The 17,016-nt window shown below is 34.5% G+C and overlaps 3 protein-coding genes and 1 pseudogene across 5 annotated transcripts; 2 read left to right on the top strand and 2 right to left on the bottom strand.

Annotated features, from left to right (window-relative positions):
* Window positions 1-1,400: 1,400 nt before the first annotated feature.
* On the bottom strand, window positions 1,401-4,163 carry LOC146881871 (serine/threonine-protein phosphatase 7 long form homolog; annotated as a pseudogene).
* Window positions 4,164-4,760: 597 nt separating this feature from the next.
* On the top strand, window positions 4,761-5,216 carry LOC146881870 (uncharacterized). Its single transcript, XM_085669384.1, has one exon. The coding sequence runs from the start codon at window positions 4,761-4,763 to the stop codon at window positions 5,214-5,216; it is 456 nt and encodes a 151-aa protein (XP_085525510.1).
* Window positions 5,217-7,776: 2,560 nt separating this feature from the next.
* On the top strand, window positions 7,777-14,326 carry LOC114170462 (epoxide hydrolase 2-like). Of its 3 annotated transcripts, none has more exons than XR_014986591.1 (8): window positions 7,777-8,084; window positions 8,173-8,387; window positions 11,584-11,745; window positions 11,833-12,068; window positions 12,288-12,492; window positions 13,103-13,195; window positions 13,284-13,489; window positions 14,052-14,326. XR_014986591.1 is itself a non-coding variant. In XM_028055944.2 (6 exons), the coding sequence occupies exons 2-6, from the start codon at window positions 8,015-8,017 to the stop codon at window positions 12,535-12,537; spliced, it is 933 nt and encodes a 310-aa protein (XP_027911745.1). In that variant the 5' UTR covers window positions 7,810-7,860; window positions 7,997-8,014; the 3' UTR covers window positions 12,538-12,990. The 3 variants fall into 3 exon arrangements, 1 of the variants encoding a protein (XP_027911745.1); XR_014986590.1 differs by having other exon boundaries at window positions 13,083-13,195; XM_028055944.2 differs by lacking the exons at window positions 13,103-13,195; window positions 13,284-13,489; window positions 14,052-14,326 and having other exon boundaries at window positions 7,810-7,860; window positions 7,997-8,084; window positions 12,288-12,990.
* LOC114170463 (large ribosomal subunit protein uL2my, C-terminal part-like) lies at window positions 13,951-16,179 on the bottom strand. The gene is made up of 3 exons (XM_028055947.2): window positions 15,864-16,179; window positions 15,298-15,392; window positions 13,951-14,647 (listed from the first exon to the last, which is right to left on the bottom strand). Exons 2-3 carry the CDS (start codon window positions 15,374-15,376, stop codon window positions 14,130-14,132), a joined length of 597 nt encoding a protein of 198 aa, XP_027911748.1. The 5' UTR covers window positions 15,377-15,392; window positions 15,864-16,179; the 3' UTR covers window positions 13,951-14,129.
* Window positions 16,180-17,016: the final 837 nt, after the last annotated feature.

Here is a 17,016-nt window from a genome sequence, read left to right as displayed (position 1 = left end):
TTACAACGAATGATTTCTGCAACGTCATCGTCTGTTGAGATTTGAATAGCATCATACATAATGGCTCCATCTTCGTTGACTGTGGGTCTTCTGAAATACAACTTATTGATGAATGTCGTGCTTGGAACCCCTACAGTTGAGCACACTTTTTGGGTCAAAATGTTGAGTGTGCAATTCTCTGGTATGCGAAAGAGTTTTGGACTTTCACATTGGAACTTCACACCATCTTCACATTGCATCATTTGACCATTGGAAAACAAGGCTACAAGATAGGAATTTGAATAGTTCTCTTGGGTGTTGATGCCAAAGTGTTCCATGTCAAAGAATTGGATGTGTTGATATTTTGATAGTGGTTTGAGTTGGTAGTAGGTTGTTTTGTTATGCAGTAGCAGAGGACACTAAGTTGTTTTTCGAGTTGATGTATTTATAAGGCAAGTAGATGTGGGTCTGGGTATGGATTCAAATAAGGTTGACATGACCTGGTATCCCAATAAAGTGCACACATATTCTCATAGTGTTAGATTGCATGTGATACCATTAATGAATGCACCTCCCAATAAAGTTGACAATTATTGTCATAATTACATGGTCTAATTGAGGCCAATTATTTGAAATATGCATAAGCTTTTACAATGTTTACAGTAAATTTTGTAATTGGCACGAAATCCTAATTGATGTATCTGCCACCTTTAAGAGGAGTAATATACTATATTAGCTTTGGCACCTCCCAATAAAGTTGAGTAGTCTTGTCATTATGAGAAGGTGCAAGTCAGGCCAATTATTTCAAATTTGCGTAAGCTTTTACAGTGGTTAAAGTAAATTTTTTAATTAGCACGCATCCCAATTGATGTATCTACCACATTTAAGAGCATTAATATACTGTATGAGCTTTGGCACCTCCCAATAAAGTTGAGTAGTCTTGTCATAATGAGAAGGTGCAAGTCAGGCCACTTATTTAAAATTTGCGTCAGCTTTTACAGAGGTTACATTAAATTTTTTAACTAGCATGTTATCCCAATTAATGTATCTGCCCCCTTTAAGAGCAGTAATATACTACATCAGCTTTGACACCTCCCAATAAAGTTCAGTAGTCTTGTCATAATGAGAAGGTGCAAGTCAGGCCAATTATTTCAAATTTGCGTTAACTTTTACAGTGGTCAAAGTAAATTGCTTTCTTGACAGGCTATGCAGGTGAAGGTAGTAAGTTCTATTTAAGGTTGTGGTTCCTTAGTTTGAAAGTTGTGGAGTGCTCTAGTATAACAAGTAATAATGGTTTTATTTGAGGAGCTCAATGCATATAATTCCTTTAATGCTACTATTGATTTCGAAGATGGAAGGTTCTCGTTATGTAGAATTCCAAATGGGGTTAGTCTTAACCATATGCGCATCATCATAAGAAGTCATTTGATGGGACCATACCTGTAAGGATTGTGGACGTAGTAAACTGAGTCTTGTTGCGACTGATGCAGACCTTCAAAGAAATTTGGACTTTGGGGATATGTATGCAACCACGGTTGTGCAGAAGGTGGTGTTTTAGCATAAGTTGCAAACATACTTGGTATGCCTAGTTCTGAGTTTGGTGAAACTGAATTCCTTATTCCCTCCATATCTTGTGGTGGAGGAGGAGTGTTTAAGTCATGCGTAGTTTGTGGTGGTGGAGGGACATTTGTCGATGTTGATTGACGATGCATTCTAGGATCATTTAACATTTGTGGAACTGACAAATATAAACATGAGTTTGAAGTATACCATGACATGTATTCCATTGTGTGTTGAAGTGGCCCAAGCATCGGTACTCCAGTCAACGTAAGGTCATGCCGGTTATTCCATACATGTATCCATTGCGCATGTCTAGTAACCCAGTTCTCATCTTGTCGCCCCCTCATGTCTAATTTATGTAAATGATTAAGGTTGTTGGGTTCTTCAGGGATCTCCTGTGATAGGCGAAATTGTAACTTGACCCTGTCGGACTGGTGCCATTCGACAATGGCAAAAAAAATTAAACTTGTGCATGAAGTCCATATTGCTTGGTCACGATATGCTCCAACATCAATGATAGGGCCCAATCCCTCATAAGGAACCCAAATAAACTACAACAATCATTGAAAATGTCAATCATTAAGTTACAACCATTTATCGGTATACAAATCTAAAATGTTACCTGATTTTGTTGCATGTGATCTATCCTTGTTCGGTATCCGACTACAACATCATTAGAGGGGGACATTTCTGTAGTTCAGTACTTGACCACTGCTCCATTGGCAAACTAGCGAGAATGTTGGTGGAACTCTTGAAATGGGTGCAAGAAAAGGCATGTGAAACCATGCCCATGATTGTAACAACGAAGCACATCCACCCATAGTCCTTGTAGGTGCATCGGTTGCTCTGCACATCTCCTTGTACAAGACAACCAAACACGCTGAATGTAAGACCCCTGAAAATTAATTAATTAAATAAGTAATTAATTAAGTAATGCAGGTGGTGGGAACCTTGATGTCATTAAATGTTAAGTGGTATGACATGGAAAAGTACTAGCTCAACTGGTGAGAGTACTTGGATTGTGTGAGAGGACTTGGGTTCAAGTCTTATGTATGCCATTTATGTGTTGTTTGGGTTATTATTATTTTTTTGATAATATATTTGTGCCTACTGAGTGATAGTATAATCATAGAATTTTGATAATTGTCACTAAATATGAGTTGGTTGAATGATTGTGTAATGAATTGGCATTGGTATGGTCACGGGTTCAAACTTTGATAGACATGAATTAACCCTTATATTAAAAGCAGCTTTGGGTTGAATGTGAAAGGGCAGCGAAAACCTAGCAGGGGCAGCCAAGTGGGGCTGAAAAAAAACCAACCCTCAAAGGCTACCATTTTTGTGCAAGGATCCCATGTTAGGGGAAGTTGTGATGACGTGGTGAAGCCACTGTTTCATACTCGCTCAGGCCAGGTGGTTTAGCTTAAGCGAGGCCGATGGACTAGCTTGGGTGAAGACCCTTGGCTTAAGCGAGAATGCTGTGAATTCTATGCTTGTGTGTGCTGTTTGAGCTGGTATGACGGGCGTGAGAGTCCGTGAAGCAAGACTACGAGCGGGATAGGCTCGTAAGTTGGACCACGAGCAAGGAGGGTCATGGAAGCACATGAAATCGCAAGAGTTAGAGTGCATGCATGGACTCATAATGGTTATGAGTGGGAAAAAAAAGGGAAATTTTATTCTAAATAAATCAATTATTATGAATTGTCGGGTGAGAGTACTTTCATATTTATTTTTACATATGTGCATAGCTCACCCTATCTGTTTGTGTGTGGCAATAATCGGGTAACTTGTTATCCGTGAGCAGATGATGTTTCAGATGGGCCAGGAGATGCCTAGGAGAGGAAAGTGGGAGCAGAGTACAAGAGATTTGTTTATAAAGACATTTATTTAATTTCCTGTAATTTAATTTCAGTTTTTATGGCTTTGGATTTCTAAATTTTAAAGGTGAATTTTTGGATATTTTGAGTAATTATAGTATATTATTAATCTTTAAATTTTTGAAATTTCCCATGTTTCTGGGGAAATGAATTGATAATAAATGAGGTATTATTTATATAAATTGTTATTTTGTTTATTTTTTTTAAGTAATATCTTACCAGGATGTTACACTGAACCCCAACTATATCTACTGGTTCTTCGAAGATTACTCAAGTAGTTCAAGTACATTAAATGTACTTTATTCCCAGTTTTATCGGGCATTAAAACACCGCCTATCATTCCTAATATATAGGCCCTAGCATGTGCATGAATGACCTCAATACTAGAATTTTCATCTATAGGCAACAAATTATCCCTTAATCATTTCAGTTTTATCATAAAACCGACAATGGATTCCCCCTTTATTGGTCTTAAACCTAATAAGGTATCACACATCTCCTCCCAATCAACATAGTTTGACCAATGATAGGGGGTCCGTCAACACAAAGAGCCAATTGAAGTGACACATCTTCCAAGGTTATGGTGCATTCTCCAATTGAAAAATGAAATATGTGTGTTTCAGGCCTCCATCTTTCAACCAAGGCAGTGACTAAACCATGGTCAACCTTTAGATGTCGCAATTTAGCCACACAGCCAAACTCTGCTTCTTGTATTACAGGCACAATACTTGGATGAGGTTCAGACATTGAGTGACAGTAAGATGACACAATGTTCCCTTCCGTGTCCTAAACCAAAAAAATAAAAGATGTGATTATTTTTAATAATTACATCTGTAAATTAAAAATTCAATTAACATACCCGAGCAGAAATGTATGTAGCCCTATGTTGTTGTTGTTTCCATAGCAACATCTTGATTAACTTTGCAAATTTGGTGACGATAGCTTGAATTGAAAACAACAACATTCAACACTTATAGACGACTCAACACTTGCCAAAGAAAAAGTTAGCCGTTGGATTACACAAATAAATCACATTCCTTACACGTTTACTGCACAACATGATGGTGACTAAAGCCTGCCGATGTTGGTGACTAAAGCTTGCATGATGGTGACTAAAGCCTGCATGAGGTTGACTAAAGCATGCATGATGGTGACTACACAATGCAAAGACCTTTTCAGAACTATGGCCCAAACAACGAAATATTTGTGAATACCAACATATTTTATTTAATTTTACATAAATTAGGTTCAGAATAGGTGCTCAGTACTAATAAAGGGTCATTAATGTGAATTTGACAAGGGATTAATGTGCAAAGACAATAGGTGCTTAGTTGTAAAATAGGGATGGTGAAGTCAGACCCATCCACACCAATTGCAACAATAATTTCTTCCATCCAGACCTCTATAGGATATAACACAACCTACAGAAAGGCATGGTTGGCGAAACAACAAGCAATTGAAGATGTGTACGGAAACTGGGAACAGTCATACAACCGATTGTTGTGCCTACTACAAACCATGCAAACTTATTTGCCTGGATTTGTATACAAGTTGAAAACCAGTCTAATTACAAATGGGGACGACGTCCTACAAAACCAACAACACTTTCGAAGGGTGTTCTGGACATTCAAACCATACATTGATGGCTTCTCATTTTGCAAACCAATAGTCCAAGTCGATGGGACCTTCCTTTACGGAAGGTATAGGGGCACCCTTCTAGTAGCTGTTGCACAAGATGGGAGAAATAACATTTTCCCCATTGCATTTGCTATAGTAGAGGGTGAAATTGCTGAAACTTGATTTTTTTTCCTTAAAAACCTAAGGACACACGACACGCCTCAACAAAATTTATGCTTAATGTTAGACCGCCACAATTCAATCAGTGCAGCATTCAACAGACCCAGTAGTGGCTGGACTCAAGGGAACTGCGTGCAAGTGTTTTGTATTCGACACACTGCACAAAATTTTACAAAAAGATTCAAGAATACAACTCTGAAAAAGGACCTCGTCAACATGGGTAAGTTATTACATGTAAATATGTCTTTTTCATTTTTTTGGCTGTTAATTATTCACACCCAATATTAAATCATAAATTGTTCTTAAAATTATATTTGTAGCGTACGCATTGACGGAGCCACGCTGTAACTACTACTACAACATCATTAGAGAAGACAACCCAGAAGCAGCAACTTCGGTTGACCAAATTCCAAGGGAACAATGGTGTCTTGCATATGATCAAGGAAGAAGGTGGGGTCATGTAACAACAAATCTACCTGAAGCAATAAATTTTGTCCTGAAGAAGACAAGGAATTTGCCAATTTCATCCATAGTATTGGCCACGTACACTAGGTGCAACACATACTTTACCAAAAGAGGTAGACAAATAACTGCAATGCTCAATGTTGATCATGTGTATTCTGAATATGCGACGAACTTCCTACAAGATGCGGACTCTAAGTCCAACACGCACCACGTCGTTGAATTTGATAGAAATACCAAAGATTTAGAGTGGAGGAGATGGTGAATCCTAGAGAGGTTAGTCCGGCAGGAAAATTTGTAGTCAGGTTAGATGAAAGGTGGTGCGATTGTGGAAAGTTTTAAAAACTACATCTACCATGTTCACATGTTTATTGCAGCTTGCAAGCATGCACATCACGACTTCAGCATGTACATAAGTCCACATTACAGGCTGGATGTAATCATCAAAGTATATGACAATTTATTTGGCGAGTTAAGACATGAAGAATATTGGCCACCATACCAAGGGCCACTGGTTTGGCCTCATCCTGCCACAAAAAGGACTGAGAGGGGTCGTTCTAAATCAAGTAGAATTAGGACTGAGATGGACATTAGGGAGGAAGACAATCAAGAAAGTGTTTCTATTGTAGAACTGAAGGACACACAAGAAATCATTGTCCTAATAACCCTACACTTTCATGATCTGCATCAAACCCTACTTTGAATTGTCTTCAATAAATATAAAATTCATTCAATTCAATGACACATCTTTTCTTATTATCTTTTATTCTTACTTATTTTACATAAACCAAAAACATATAAAAAATTAATTTCATATACAATAATGAAATCGTTTTAAATTATTTTAATTATTTCCTTCAAATTCTAAATTAATTTTGACAAATTTACAATTTTTATAATATAAAATTTTTAACAATTATCCAAAATTAAAAGAAGCCTATAATTTCAATTTTTGTTAAGACATATTAAAAAAAATTCATACTTCACAAACAAAATTTAAAATTAAATTCAATTTTATATTTTGAAATTACACATAAAATCACTTACTACACAATACAAATTCATTTTTTTAATTTACAAATTCATAAACACAAAACATTATTCTTTATTTTACTATTTTTTCAAATAACACCTCAAATAACTAATAACACATTACTAATTCTATTTTTTTTAAAATGTTTTTTACTCTTATCTATTTTTTTTAAAAAAATAATTATATCAATTTTAAAATCAACAAATTCAAAAATAAATAAAATTATTTTTTATTTCTAATACCTAATTATACATTAATAATTCTATTTTTTAAAATAATTTATTTAATTATTTTAATTTAAAAATTAATTATATTTATTTTAAGAAAACTTTATCTTTCTATTATTTAAAAAAAATAGTACAGAATCTTTGGAACTGAATTCTGACTGAAATAAAAAAAGAAATATAAATAGAAGTGCAGAATTCGGTTGCACGAAAACCGAATTCTGAACATAAAATAAATTGTGTTAGATTGAAAAAAAATCAATGAAGAAACTCATACATGTATTTCTTTCTTGCTGTTTTTGCAATTTTGGTTTATTAAGTTTAATATTTTGCTTTTTTTCTAGATGTTTCATGTATTGTTCCGACTGTTTTCTGAAAATTTTTATTCTATTTTTTCTTTTTTTAAATCCAGTCATGATTTAACCGGATAAACTCACCGAATAAAATCGAATTCGTAATTAACCGACATAGTAACCAGTCAAAATGGATTTTAAAATATAAAATATAAATTATGCTGAATCAAACAGGTTAAACCCGACCCCAATCCAATCTTACCAATAAACTGCCATCCACGATCATAGCATACTGCTAAATATTCACAAAGTCCGAAATTAAGTTACCCAATAAAGACAATATGCATGGAGAGGTATCACGCTGTTATTGAGACTAACATAATAGAAGTTGTCCAAGCCCGTGGAAAATAATTGTAAAGGACATTAATGTCAACTTAAAAAGTAAGTAAATGTTAAATAAAATATTAATTACATACTTAAAATTTATGATAGAAGTATCATAATATTAATATAGAACACATACGATTGGCCTGAGTGCAGCAAATGTTACAATTGGCTAGGAGTTCACCCAGTTCTTCCTAGCGAAATGACTTCTGTGACACCATTTTGCTTCTTTAAGATGCTTCGCTATTTTAGTATAGAACATAATTATTTTAAACAGTAGAAAACTAAAAGATTCCGCGAACAACTATGATTTGACATTGATATTTCTCGGACACTCTTCTCTTTGATGTTCCAGTGTTATTCTTATACAGTGTTGTTGACTTGCAGTAAACCCCTCCTTGTACGATGGAGAAGATTCAGCACAGTGAGGTGGAAGTGAAGGGACTGAAGCTGCATGTGGCAGAGGTTGGAACTGGTACGCTAATTCCTTCAAAACCCTCTTCGAATACTATCTAATTCTCATTTGCATCTTCTTCATGTTAATAATTTTTGTGTATGTGAAGGGTCCAAGGCAGTGCTATTCTTACATGGATTCCCAGAGATCTGGTACACATGGAGGCACCAGATGATTGCTGTGGCAAACGCTGGCTATAGGGCTATTGCTTTTGATTTCAGAGGGTATGGGCTCTCTGAGCAACCAGCTGAGCCAGAAAAGGAAACCATGTATGACCTAATTGATGAAATAGTGGGTCTTTTGGATGCCTTAAACATAACCAAGGTAAGGAGATCAAGAATTTGGATTCCACTGCTTATGGTTTATCTGTTTTGATCTGTTTTGATGGTGATTTTGAAGTGTTAAAATATTAAAAGATTTTTAAAGTATTAACATAATGTATTTTTACTAGGATCAAAACATTCGATAGGAATCTGGATTCCAAGATAAATGTATCACACATGTTTTAAGAATATTTGTCAGTTTGTGCGTATAAAGTAAACCATTATGTAATGCATAGCTAGAATTTCTATATCAGAGTTGTAATCTTCAATAAGCAGCCACAAAATAGATAAGGAAGTACAATAATAGCGCACACAAAAACTAGGAGATGGTTTGTTTCTTCCACCAGTGTTGTACTATCTAGAACTTTCGCACATCGTAGGAATGAACAAATTTTATTTAAAATAAATTTTAGTGCCAGAAAAACTAATATGTGACTTGATTTTAAGTATATGAACCTTATCGACAGATCTTCGATCACAAAGTTTGGATTCCATAACTTATTTATTTGTAAGTGGTCTGAGTCTCATTTCTCGTGATGTCTCTAAATTCATGTTTTTTTCTAAGGGTGTCATAAGAGGATCTATTAGATTTTGTCCTTCCTTAACATAATCAATGGAAATTGTTCCACGCTTTAATATATGCTTTATCAAATTATGTCTTAATCATACATATTTATTCTTTCCATCGTAAGTTTTTATTTTTAGTTATGACAATCACAATGTATTGATATAGATAAGATTGGTTTCATTCCTACTATAATGTTTGTTAAAATGTTTTTCAACCACTAGGCTTCACTTCGAGTCATTTCAAAAACAATAAACTTTGATTCCATTGTTGATCTTGCTAGTTTGAAGTCTTGATAGTCAAACTTCCTAAGTTTCTTAGTATATTGTTCTTAGGATAGTGATATATTATCTCTCTTCCTTATGACTTTAACTCCTAAAATCACATTTTCTTCACCCATGTCTTTTATTTTAAACTTAGATCCCAAAACGAACTTTGTTATAGAAACTATATCATTGCATGTACATAGCATGTCATCCACATATAAACATATAATAGCATATTTACCATTTTCAAATTTAGTGTACTCACAATTATTAACATTATTAGTTGAAAAATCATCACAAAGTAAAACACTATCAAGTTTTTCATGCTATTGTTTTAGTATCTATTTCAGTCTATATATAGATTTTAAAAGTCTGCATACTTTGTTTTTCTGACCATGAACTACATATCCTTAAGGTTGAGTCATATAAATTTTCTACTCTAGTTTACTATTCGAAAAGGCCATCTTAACATCCATTTGATGAATAACTAATTTATGGATAGATGTTAAAGCTAGTAACATTCAATAGAGGAAATTCTAGTCATTGGGATAAAAGTATCGAAGTAATATATGTTAGGTTTTTGAGTAAAATCTTTTGCTAATAATCTTGTCTTATATTTTTTAATAGATCCATCAGGATGATACTTTCTCTTAAAGATCTACTTACAACCATTGAATTTTCTCCTTTAGGAAAATCTACTAGAATCATGTATTACTTTTTTTATTGAGTCAATTTCAATCTTAATGGCCTTATCCAAATGTTTTGCATCAAGAACACTAGTAGCTTATAAAAGATAGTTGCATCATTTTCAACTAGATAAGTGTAACAATCATCTCCAAAGAAAGTTTCCTTTCTCTGTCTTTTACTTTTCCTCAAATCCTCACACATGGCATCACCATTAATATCTATTCAAATGTCTCACTAACCTTTAAAGGAATAACATGTTCAAAGAACTCCACATTTTTTTTTCTACTATAGTATTATGTTCGATTACATCACTTCTAAGAAAATGAAAACTATAGGCAACATTGTGTTTTGTATAGCCTAAAAACATACAATCAAAAACTTTAGAACCTATTTTTCTTTTCCTAGGATGAGGTAACATTTTAGCTAGACACCTCCACACTCTTGGGTATTTAAGGTTACGTTGATAAGCTTTCAACAACTCATTGGGTATTTTACTAGTTTTCTTATATGGTATCTCATTTTATTAAAAAACATGTCATAAGAAGTGCTTCTCCTCAAAGATTATCAAAGCAATACTCATTGAACAAATCGTTAGATAATGTGCTAAGAAAAGTGTGACGATATACCTTATTTGTATGAGCCTAATCATCAATGTGTTTTACAGGTGTCCAGAGTCGAGTTTGGAAGTGGTAAGAGTGAAATCAACCCTATACATGTCTAGTAAAGTAGACACACGTTCCTACTAGCATTGAAAGTTTTGACCAATGAAAACTTAAATTTTCAAAATTTCTAGGAGTGCTTTCTCAAAGACATTCTATGTTTCCGAAATGTTGTTTGGCTTCTCCGATATAGAGTTGTTGTTGATGTCCATGCCAACAACTATAAGTCCTCAAGATTGTTGTAAGAAAGGTGACAAGAACACAGACAAGATGGGTTTCCTAAGGCGTGGGTGATTACTACCCTTAAGAATTTATATATGTTGTGCAAGTTTTCTAGTATACAATAAGAACTTCTCAGGTAACACCGAGGAACTCAGAATTAGTAACAAACTCTAAAGAACAAGGTACCCAAGATTATAAAAGGTGAGGAGAAGTGAGAAAAAGATATGAGAATGTGCGAAGGTGTGTGTTTTGGAGGAGAAGAAAGTGATCTATGTATAAGGAGGAGAGGCTTGTTCCACACAGTCACAAGCTCCTAGTCTCCTTAATCCATGGTCTTTAAGAGAAGGAATCACCGAAGTGATAGCAACTTAGGGATGAAGCACTCCAAAACTGCAGCAACATTCTCCACAACCTATAACAACAGATCTGCTACATTCCGGAGAAGAAATCACAAGGATTTTACGTGTAAAAGAAGAAAATGTTGCTGAGATTTTGCACTCAGATTATTGAAACCCTTTTACAATATTATACTCTGTTTTCACAAAATTAACTGGTTTAAGGCTGGTGACCGAGGATAGGAAAAAAGAAGAGAACCTCACTTAGTTGAAAAGGTTAACTAGTTTTTTTTTTTTTACCTAATAGTATTTCTATTATTTAGAATCAAACTACCCTCCTCACCATATTGGTTTGTTTGGAGTGAAACAGCACCTCCTTCCTTTTTATGATGATTTCATGTCCCTGATATTGAAAGAAAGATTAACTAATTTCTTGCTCCGTTACAATTGTTTATATCATCAGGCTTTCCTTGTTGGCAAGGATTTTGGGGCAATCGTTGCATATCGTACAGCAGCTGTGCACCCAGAAAGATTTGGTGCTGTAATAACTTTAGGCATTCCTCCTGGTTCCTATGCTACCCAAAACCACCGTCTCCCCAAAGGCTACTACTTTAATAGGTGGCAAGTACGAATTCAATATGGCATCATAATTTTTATAATCCTTCCAATTTTAAATATTAGTTAGTAGTCACTCACTAATTTCGATTTACAGGAGCCTGGGAGAGCAGAAGCGGATTTTGGCCGGTTTCCTGTGAAATCAGTGATAAGGAACATCTACACTCTCTTCTCTAAAAGTGAGGTTCCAATAGCAGCTGATGATCAAGAAATCATGGACTTGTTTGACCCGTCTACCCCTCTACCACCATGGTTCTCTGAGGAAGACCTTTCAACCTATGCATCTTTATATGAAAAATCTGGATTCAGATACACATTGCAGGTTCCTTACAGGTAAACACAACATATTCCCATTTTCCTTCCTTCTTTCAAAACTGCAAAGGTGTAAATTGTAATTCATTGTAAAGTGAAACTGTAATGCTACTCTAGATATCTTTCTCAACTACAATTATTTTTATACAAGATCTTTATTTTCCTAGTTACTTGAAAACATAAAATGTTATTTATAAACATCAGATTTCAGTAACATTGAATTTGGACAATTTTATGCAGGAGTCTCAATGTGGAAACGGGCTCAAGGGACGTGAAGGTTACAAATCCAGCACTTCTCATCATGGGTGAGAAAGATTATGTTTTCAAGTTTCCAGGTACGGAGGACTATATCCGAAGTGGGGCAGTGAAAAATGCTGCGCTGGACTTGGAAATCACATATATTCCGGAGGGAAGCCATTTTGTGCATGAACAAATTCCAGACAAGGTGAACCAGCTCATCATTGAGTTCATTGACAAACAAAGTATCTGAATCTGTTCTACGGCCAAAAACATGTTTCCATTAAGATTTGTGTAATTTGTAGTCTGCTTAATCCAACGCACGCTATAATATCTGGATCTGATACCTCCAGTTCATGAAGAAGGGTATAAAGAGATAATAAAGAACTTAGAGTCATTTATCAGTTTCAGGCCCAACCTAAACTTATTAACCTCTGGAAACTCTTCAGTAAGCTTGCAAAACTTTAAGTACCACCAAAGACAAAATATGAAAAAAAAAATTCAAAAATAAAGGAAAAAAAACACATCTATAGTACGATAGTATCATAAATACTCGTCTGAAATAGTCAAATTCTGCCCTGTAATGAACAACAAAATGGACATCTAGATGTCACACTGTTACCGAGATTGTAAAATCATGAATGGAGAGTCGTTGCTATACAACTTTTTTGTTTACTAACCTATCACGTGATCTTATATTCGACACTTCGTTGTGTTCCTTTTACTTTCATCCATTTCCTCACTCTTTCACTATATTTCTGAGACATCTTTCCGTTGATGTTCCACTGTGTTTCTCAGACAGTGCCGTTGACTTGCAGTAAGCCCCTCCTTGTATGATGGCGAAGATCCAGCACAATGAGGTGGAAGGGAAGGGAAGGGACTGAAGCTGCACGTGGCTGAGTTTGGAACGGGTAAGCTAATTCCTTCAACGCCCTCTTCGAATACTGTCTAATAGTCATTTGCATCTTCTTCATATTAATCAGTTTTGTGTTTGTGAAGGCTCCAAGGCAATGGATTCCTAGAGATCTGGTAGACATGGAGGCACCAGATGATTGTTGTGGCAAACGCTGGTTATTGGGCTATCTATTACTTTTGATTTTAGAGGTTATGACTCTCTGAGGAACCAGCAGGAGCCAGAAAAGGAAACCATGTTTGATTTAGTTCATGAAATTGTGGGTCTTTTGGACGCTTTAAGCATCACCAAGGTAAGGAGATAGAAGTGTCACACATGTTAGACTTTGTTTAATAGAAATGAAAAGTTGTCGAAAGGAAATTACAGGGAATACACATCCTTTTAATAAAAAGAAATTCCCTTTTATCATTCACATATAAAAAATTAGGAGAGAAAAATAATTGTGAACCCACACTAAAATTTGTTCTGACTCGTACAAATAAATAACACCCCTAAATAGCATTTTCCCTCCTCCTTTCCCGCTTTATGTTAAAATTTATTTATTTCACTACATCAAGAACATTATGAAAGTAAGAGCATCAACCTATTTTCTTCCCATCAGTACCAAACAGAAGGATAAAAGAAACAAAAAAGCACTGTCTCGTTTAAGCAAGTCAACAAAATCAATCCAAACCAATTCATAAATGAAAAATAGGCAGACAAGAAAAACTCAGTGTGAACAATGGAGATCTAATAAGCTGAATTCAAAGACCAGAGAAAATGCAAAAACCTTTTACTTTAGCAATAGTGAAATTTGAACCCAGAAAATTGACACATTGACTGAATCTAATCAATCCCATGAATTTTCTAAACAGGAATGACAACTTCTACAATTATTACAAGCATCTCATGAGGAAGCATCGGAAGCATAGTGAATGTTGTATGTACTACTACTACCTTCTGCGCTTCAGGGGTCCAGTCTTATAGCCACTCTTGGTTGGCTTGCCCCAAGGAGTGCGAGATCCTTTCCCCCATTTTCCACTACTCTTGCTTTTACCCTCTCCTCCCCCATGAGGATGATCTACGGGATTCATAGCCACTCCTCGAACAACAGGTCTTCGACCAAGCCATCGGCTGTGTCCGGCCTTCCTAAGCTTGCGATCCCCATGGCTTGGATTAGACACAACACCAATGGTGGCCCTACACCGAGAGTCAATTAACTTTTTAACACCTGAGGGCATCTGGATTAAACAGTATGCTGATGTGGGCTCCTTCAAGATCTTTGCACTAGTTCCTGCAGCTCGGACAAGCTTGCCACCTTGCCCTGGGTTCAATTCAATGTTGTGAATGATTGTTCCAATTCGCATTGCAGACAATGGCATGCAACTTCCAATTCGTGAGTTTATGTCAGAATACATCATTTGATTCATCATACTCTCTCGTGTTCTTTGGGAACTGGTGTTTGTCACCTCTGTGGAAAGGCAGGACAACAATTACACGTAACTAAATGATAGAGAAAGAAGCAACAAAGGCAGCATAGAAGCCATGATTTCAATTTTGGATTTAGCAGGTCTAAGATATCATTTAACCCATAGAAAAAATAAAATGTACAAATTTCCCAGCCCATGTTCCGTTTTCTTTAATTTTAAAACGCAACCCATATGAATTTTCATTGGTTACTCTTCGAACAAGTGTACCTAATGCTCTACCTAAAACAACAGTATTTTGCAGTAGAGCATGAGCAAGGCTATCACTTGACTTGACAGTGTTTATACAAGATAAATGATTTCTTAAGCAACCATTAAACTGCATTGAAACGAATACGGCTTTATTAGTATGCTTAACCTAAAACAACATTATTTTGCAGTAGAGCATGAACAAATTTCTTAAGCAACCACTAAACAGCATTGAACCGAATACGGCTTTATTAGTACAAGGATAAGGTGTAAAGCAATCAAGTCATTTGTGCAAAGCTATGTGTAACTAAACTGAAGCAGTCACAAAAAGAAACCCCAAAGCAACGGAGACTTTTTCATTATTTTCCCCATCTTGCTCCATTTGTACAAAATACTACGAAACAAATGTTCTTATCGCTGAGAATTAAAGGAGAAATGAATGTACCAGAAGAGAATCCACGAAGAGTATTGGCAAACAAGTTTAGTGATGAAGCTGCGCGACTTCTCCACAGTGACACAGCCATTTCAAAAATGCAATGCCTACAAATTCAGTGTCCATTTGTTTATGCTTACAAATATTGATTGTCAATTATGTAAAGCAAAATTGACATTTATAAAGGTTTTATGTTAAGCAGAAGTTTAGATTTGGTTATAATCACATAAAAAAAACCTTGAAAAGTGATTTTACAAGGATATCATTTCTCAAGAAACAAGTTTGGATTAAAAAATGTGTTCTTTTGATTCAGTTGTGTAATGAAAAACAGTTGGCGTACTAAAGCACCATACTACCAAAAACTCGAATATCAAATAAAGTGGGGATTTCAGGTGAACAAGAAGATACAAATGCTACCAGTAATCAAGTACAGACAATTTTCAGTTTCATCAGATAATATATAAGATGACACATTAGAAAAAAAAAAACTCTACATGTACAACGAAACAGGTATTCAAACAAAGGAATTTGGCAAAATCGTGCAATGAGTGAAAGTAGAGTGGGCTTTACGAGCTTACCTGGAAAGGAGGCGATATGTTTCTATAACGAATGAGAAATTTGTGACCAAGAAGAATGACGAACCAGCTGTGTCAATCTAGGTTTTTTACTATTGGGGAAGATGAAGAACTTTTACGAGGCTCCGTTTACATCTATATCGACCCGGTCCGAACCGAAGTTCTTGTTCCCTAACAAGTCTTTTAGGGATTAAAGTGGAGTTAATTGTAGAAAAGAAAAAATGTTATGAAAAATTATAAAAAGTAAAGGATATATTCCCAGCGTTTCTCTAATTTTAGATTTATAAGATTACAAAAGGGATCTTCTGTTAACTGAGCCCTGTGTATGTCCCGGGTTGTCTATTGTTTGATTCATTATATGGGAGAAGGGTCGCTTATATAGGCTTTTTCCCTCAGATATAGAGAGGTTTATAATTTATTTAATTTTTTTTAAATAGATTGATTACGATATTCTTGTCCTTTGAAATTAAAAACAACAAAATGGTATTTAAAAATTGATAATCCTTTTTAATTAAGATTCAATTAGTTAGTATATTAAGATTAATGCCTAGTTTAGTTGGTAACATTATATTTGTCTTAAATTGTTAACATTAATGAAAAAATAAATAAAGCATTGTTTAGTTTTAGTTTCATTCATATTTCGCATGATTAATTAATATGTTTATTACATTAATTTTATCGATTATTAGTAAAACATATGAGCTTAACACATACGTGTATTTTCCTTTTTATATCACAAGTAATTAATTTAATTTAAGAAATAATAATTACTTATGAGGATAAAATAATAAGATAATTATTTTAATTTAAAACATAGTTAAATTTAAATAACAATCATTTAAAAAATACAAAAAACAAATAAAAATAGTAAAATAATTATTTTAATTTAAAAATCATTAATTTTTAAAATTAAAAAAAAAATGTTTACCAAAAAGAAAGAACCTTCACTTATGTATATATGCAAGTAAAAGTAAAAAATAAAGGTTTTCAACATGTTTGAGGTTAGCCTTTCAAAAATCATAAATATTAATGTATGTTGTTTAGTGTTTATTACAGCTAGAAAAAATGTCCACAATTAAGTATATTTTTATAAAATTAAATAATAAAAAAGACAGTATGGTTGTTCTTAAAAAAATAATAAATTATAATTTTAACA

This window comes from Vigna unguiculata, chromosome 11 (assembly GCF_037176805.1).
Source record: "Vigna unguiculata cultivar grain cowpea cultivar isolate G323 ecotype 2 chromosome 11, ASM3717680v1, whole genome shotgun sequence".
NCBI lineage: Eukaryota > Viridiplantae > Streptophyta > Magnoliopsida > Fabales > Fabaceae > Vigna > Vigna unguiculata.
The sequence above is the reverse complement of the archived record's forward strand: the minus strand, read 5'-3'. Positions and strand labels throughout refer to the sequence as shown.

Excerpts from the sequence above, each read along its gene's own strand:
- LOC146881870 (XM_085669384.1), top strand. The coding sequence starts at position 4,761 with ATGGTGAAGTCAGACCCATCCACACCAATTGCAACAATAATTTCTTCC.
- LOC114170462 (XM_028055944.2), top strand. The coding sequence starts at position 8,015 with ATGGAGAAGATTCAGCACAGTGAGGTGGAAGTGAAGGGACTGAAGCTG. Across the intron at positions 8,388-11,583 it reads ATGCCTTAAACATAACCAAG|GCTTTCCTTGTTGGCAAGGA; the intron begins GTAAGGAGATCA and ends TTATATCATCAG. Across the intron at positions 12,069-12,287 it reads ACATTGCAGGTTCCTTACAG|GAGTCTCAATGTGGAAACGG; the intron begins GTAAACACAACA and ends AATTTTATGCAG.
- LOC114170463 (XM_028055947.2), bottom strand. The coding sequence starts at position 15,376 with ATGGCTGTGTCACTGTGGAGAAGTCGCGCAGCTTCATCACTAAACTTG. Across the intron at positions 14,648-15,297 it reads TCTTCGTGGATTCTCTTCTG|AGGTGACAAACACCAGTTCC; the intron begins GTACATTCATTT and ends GCCTTTCCACAG.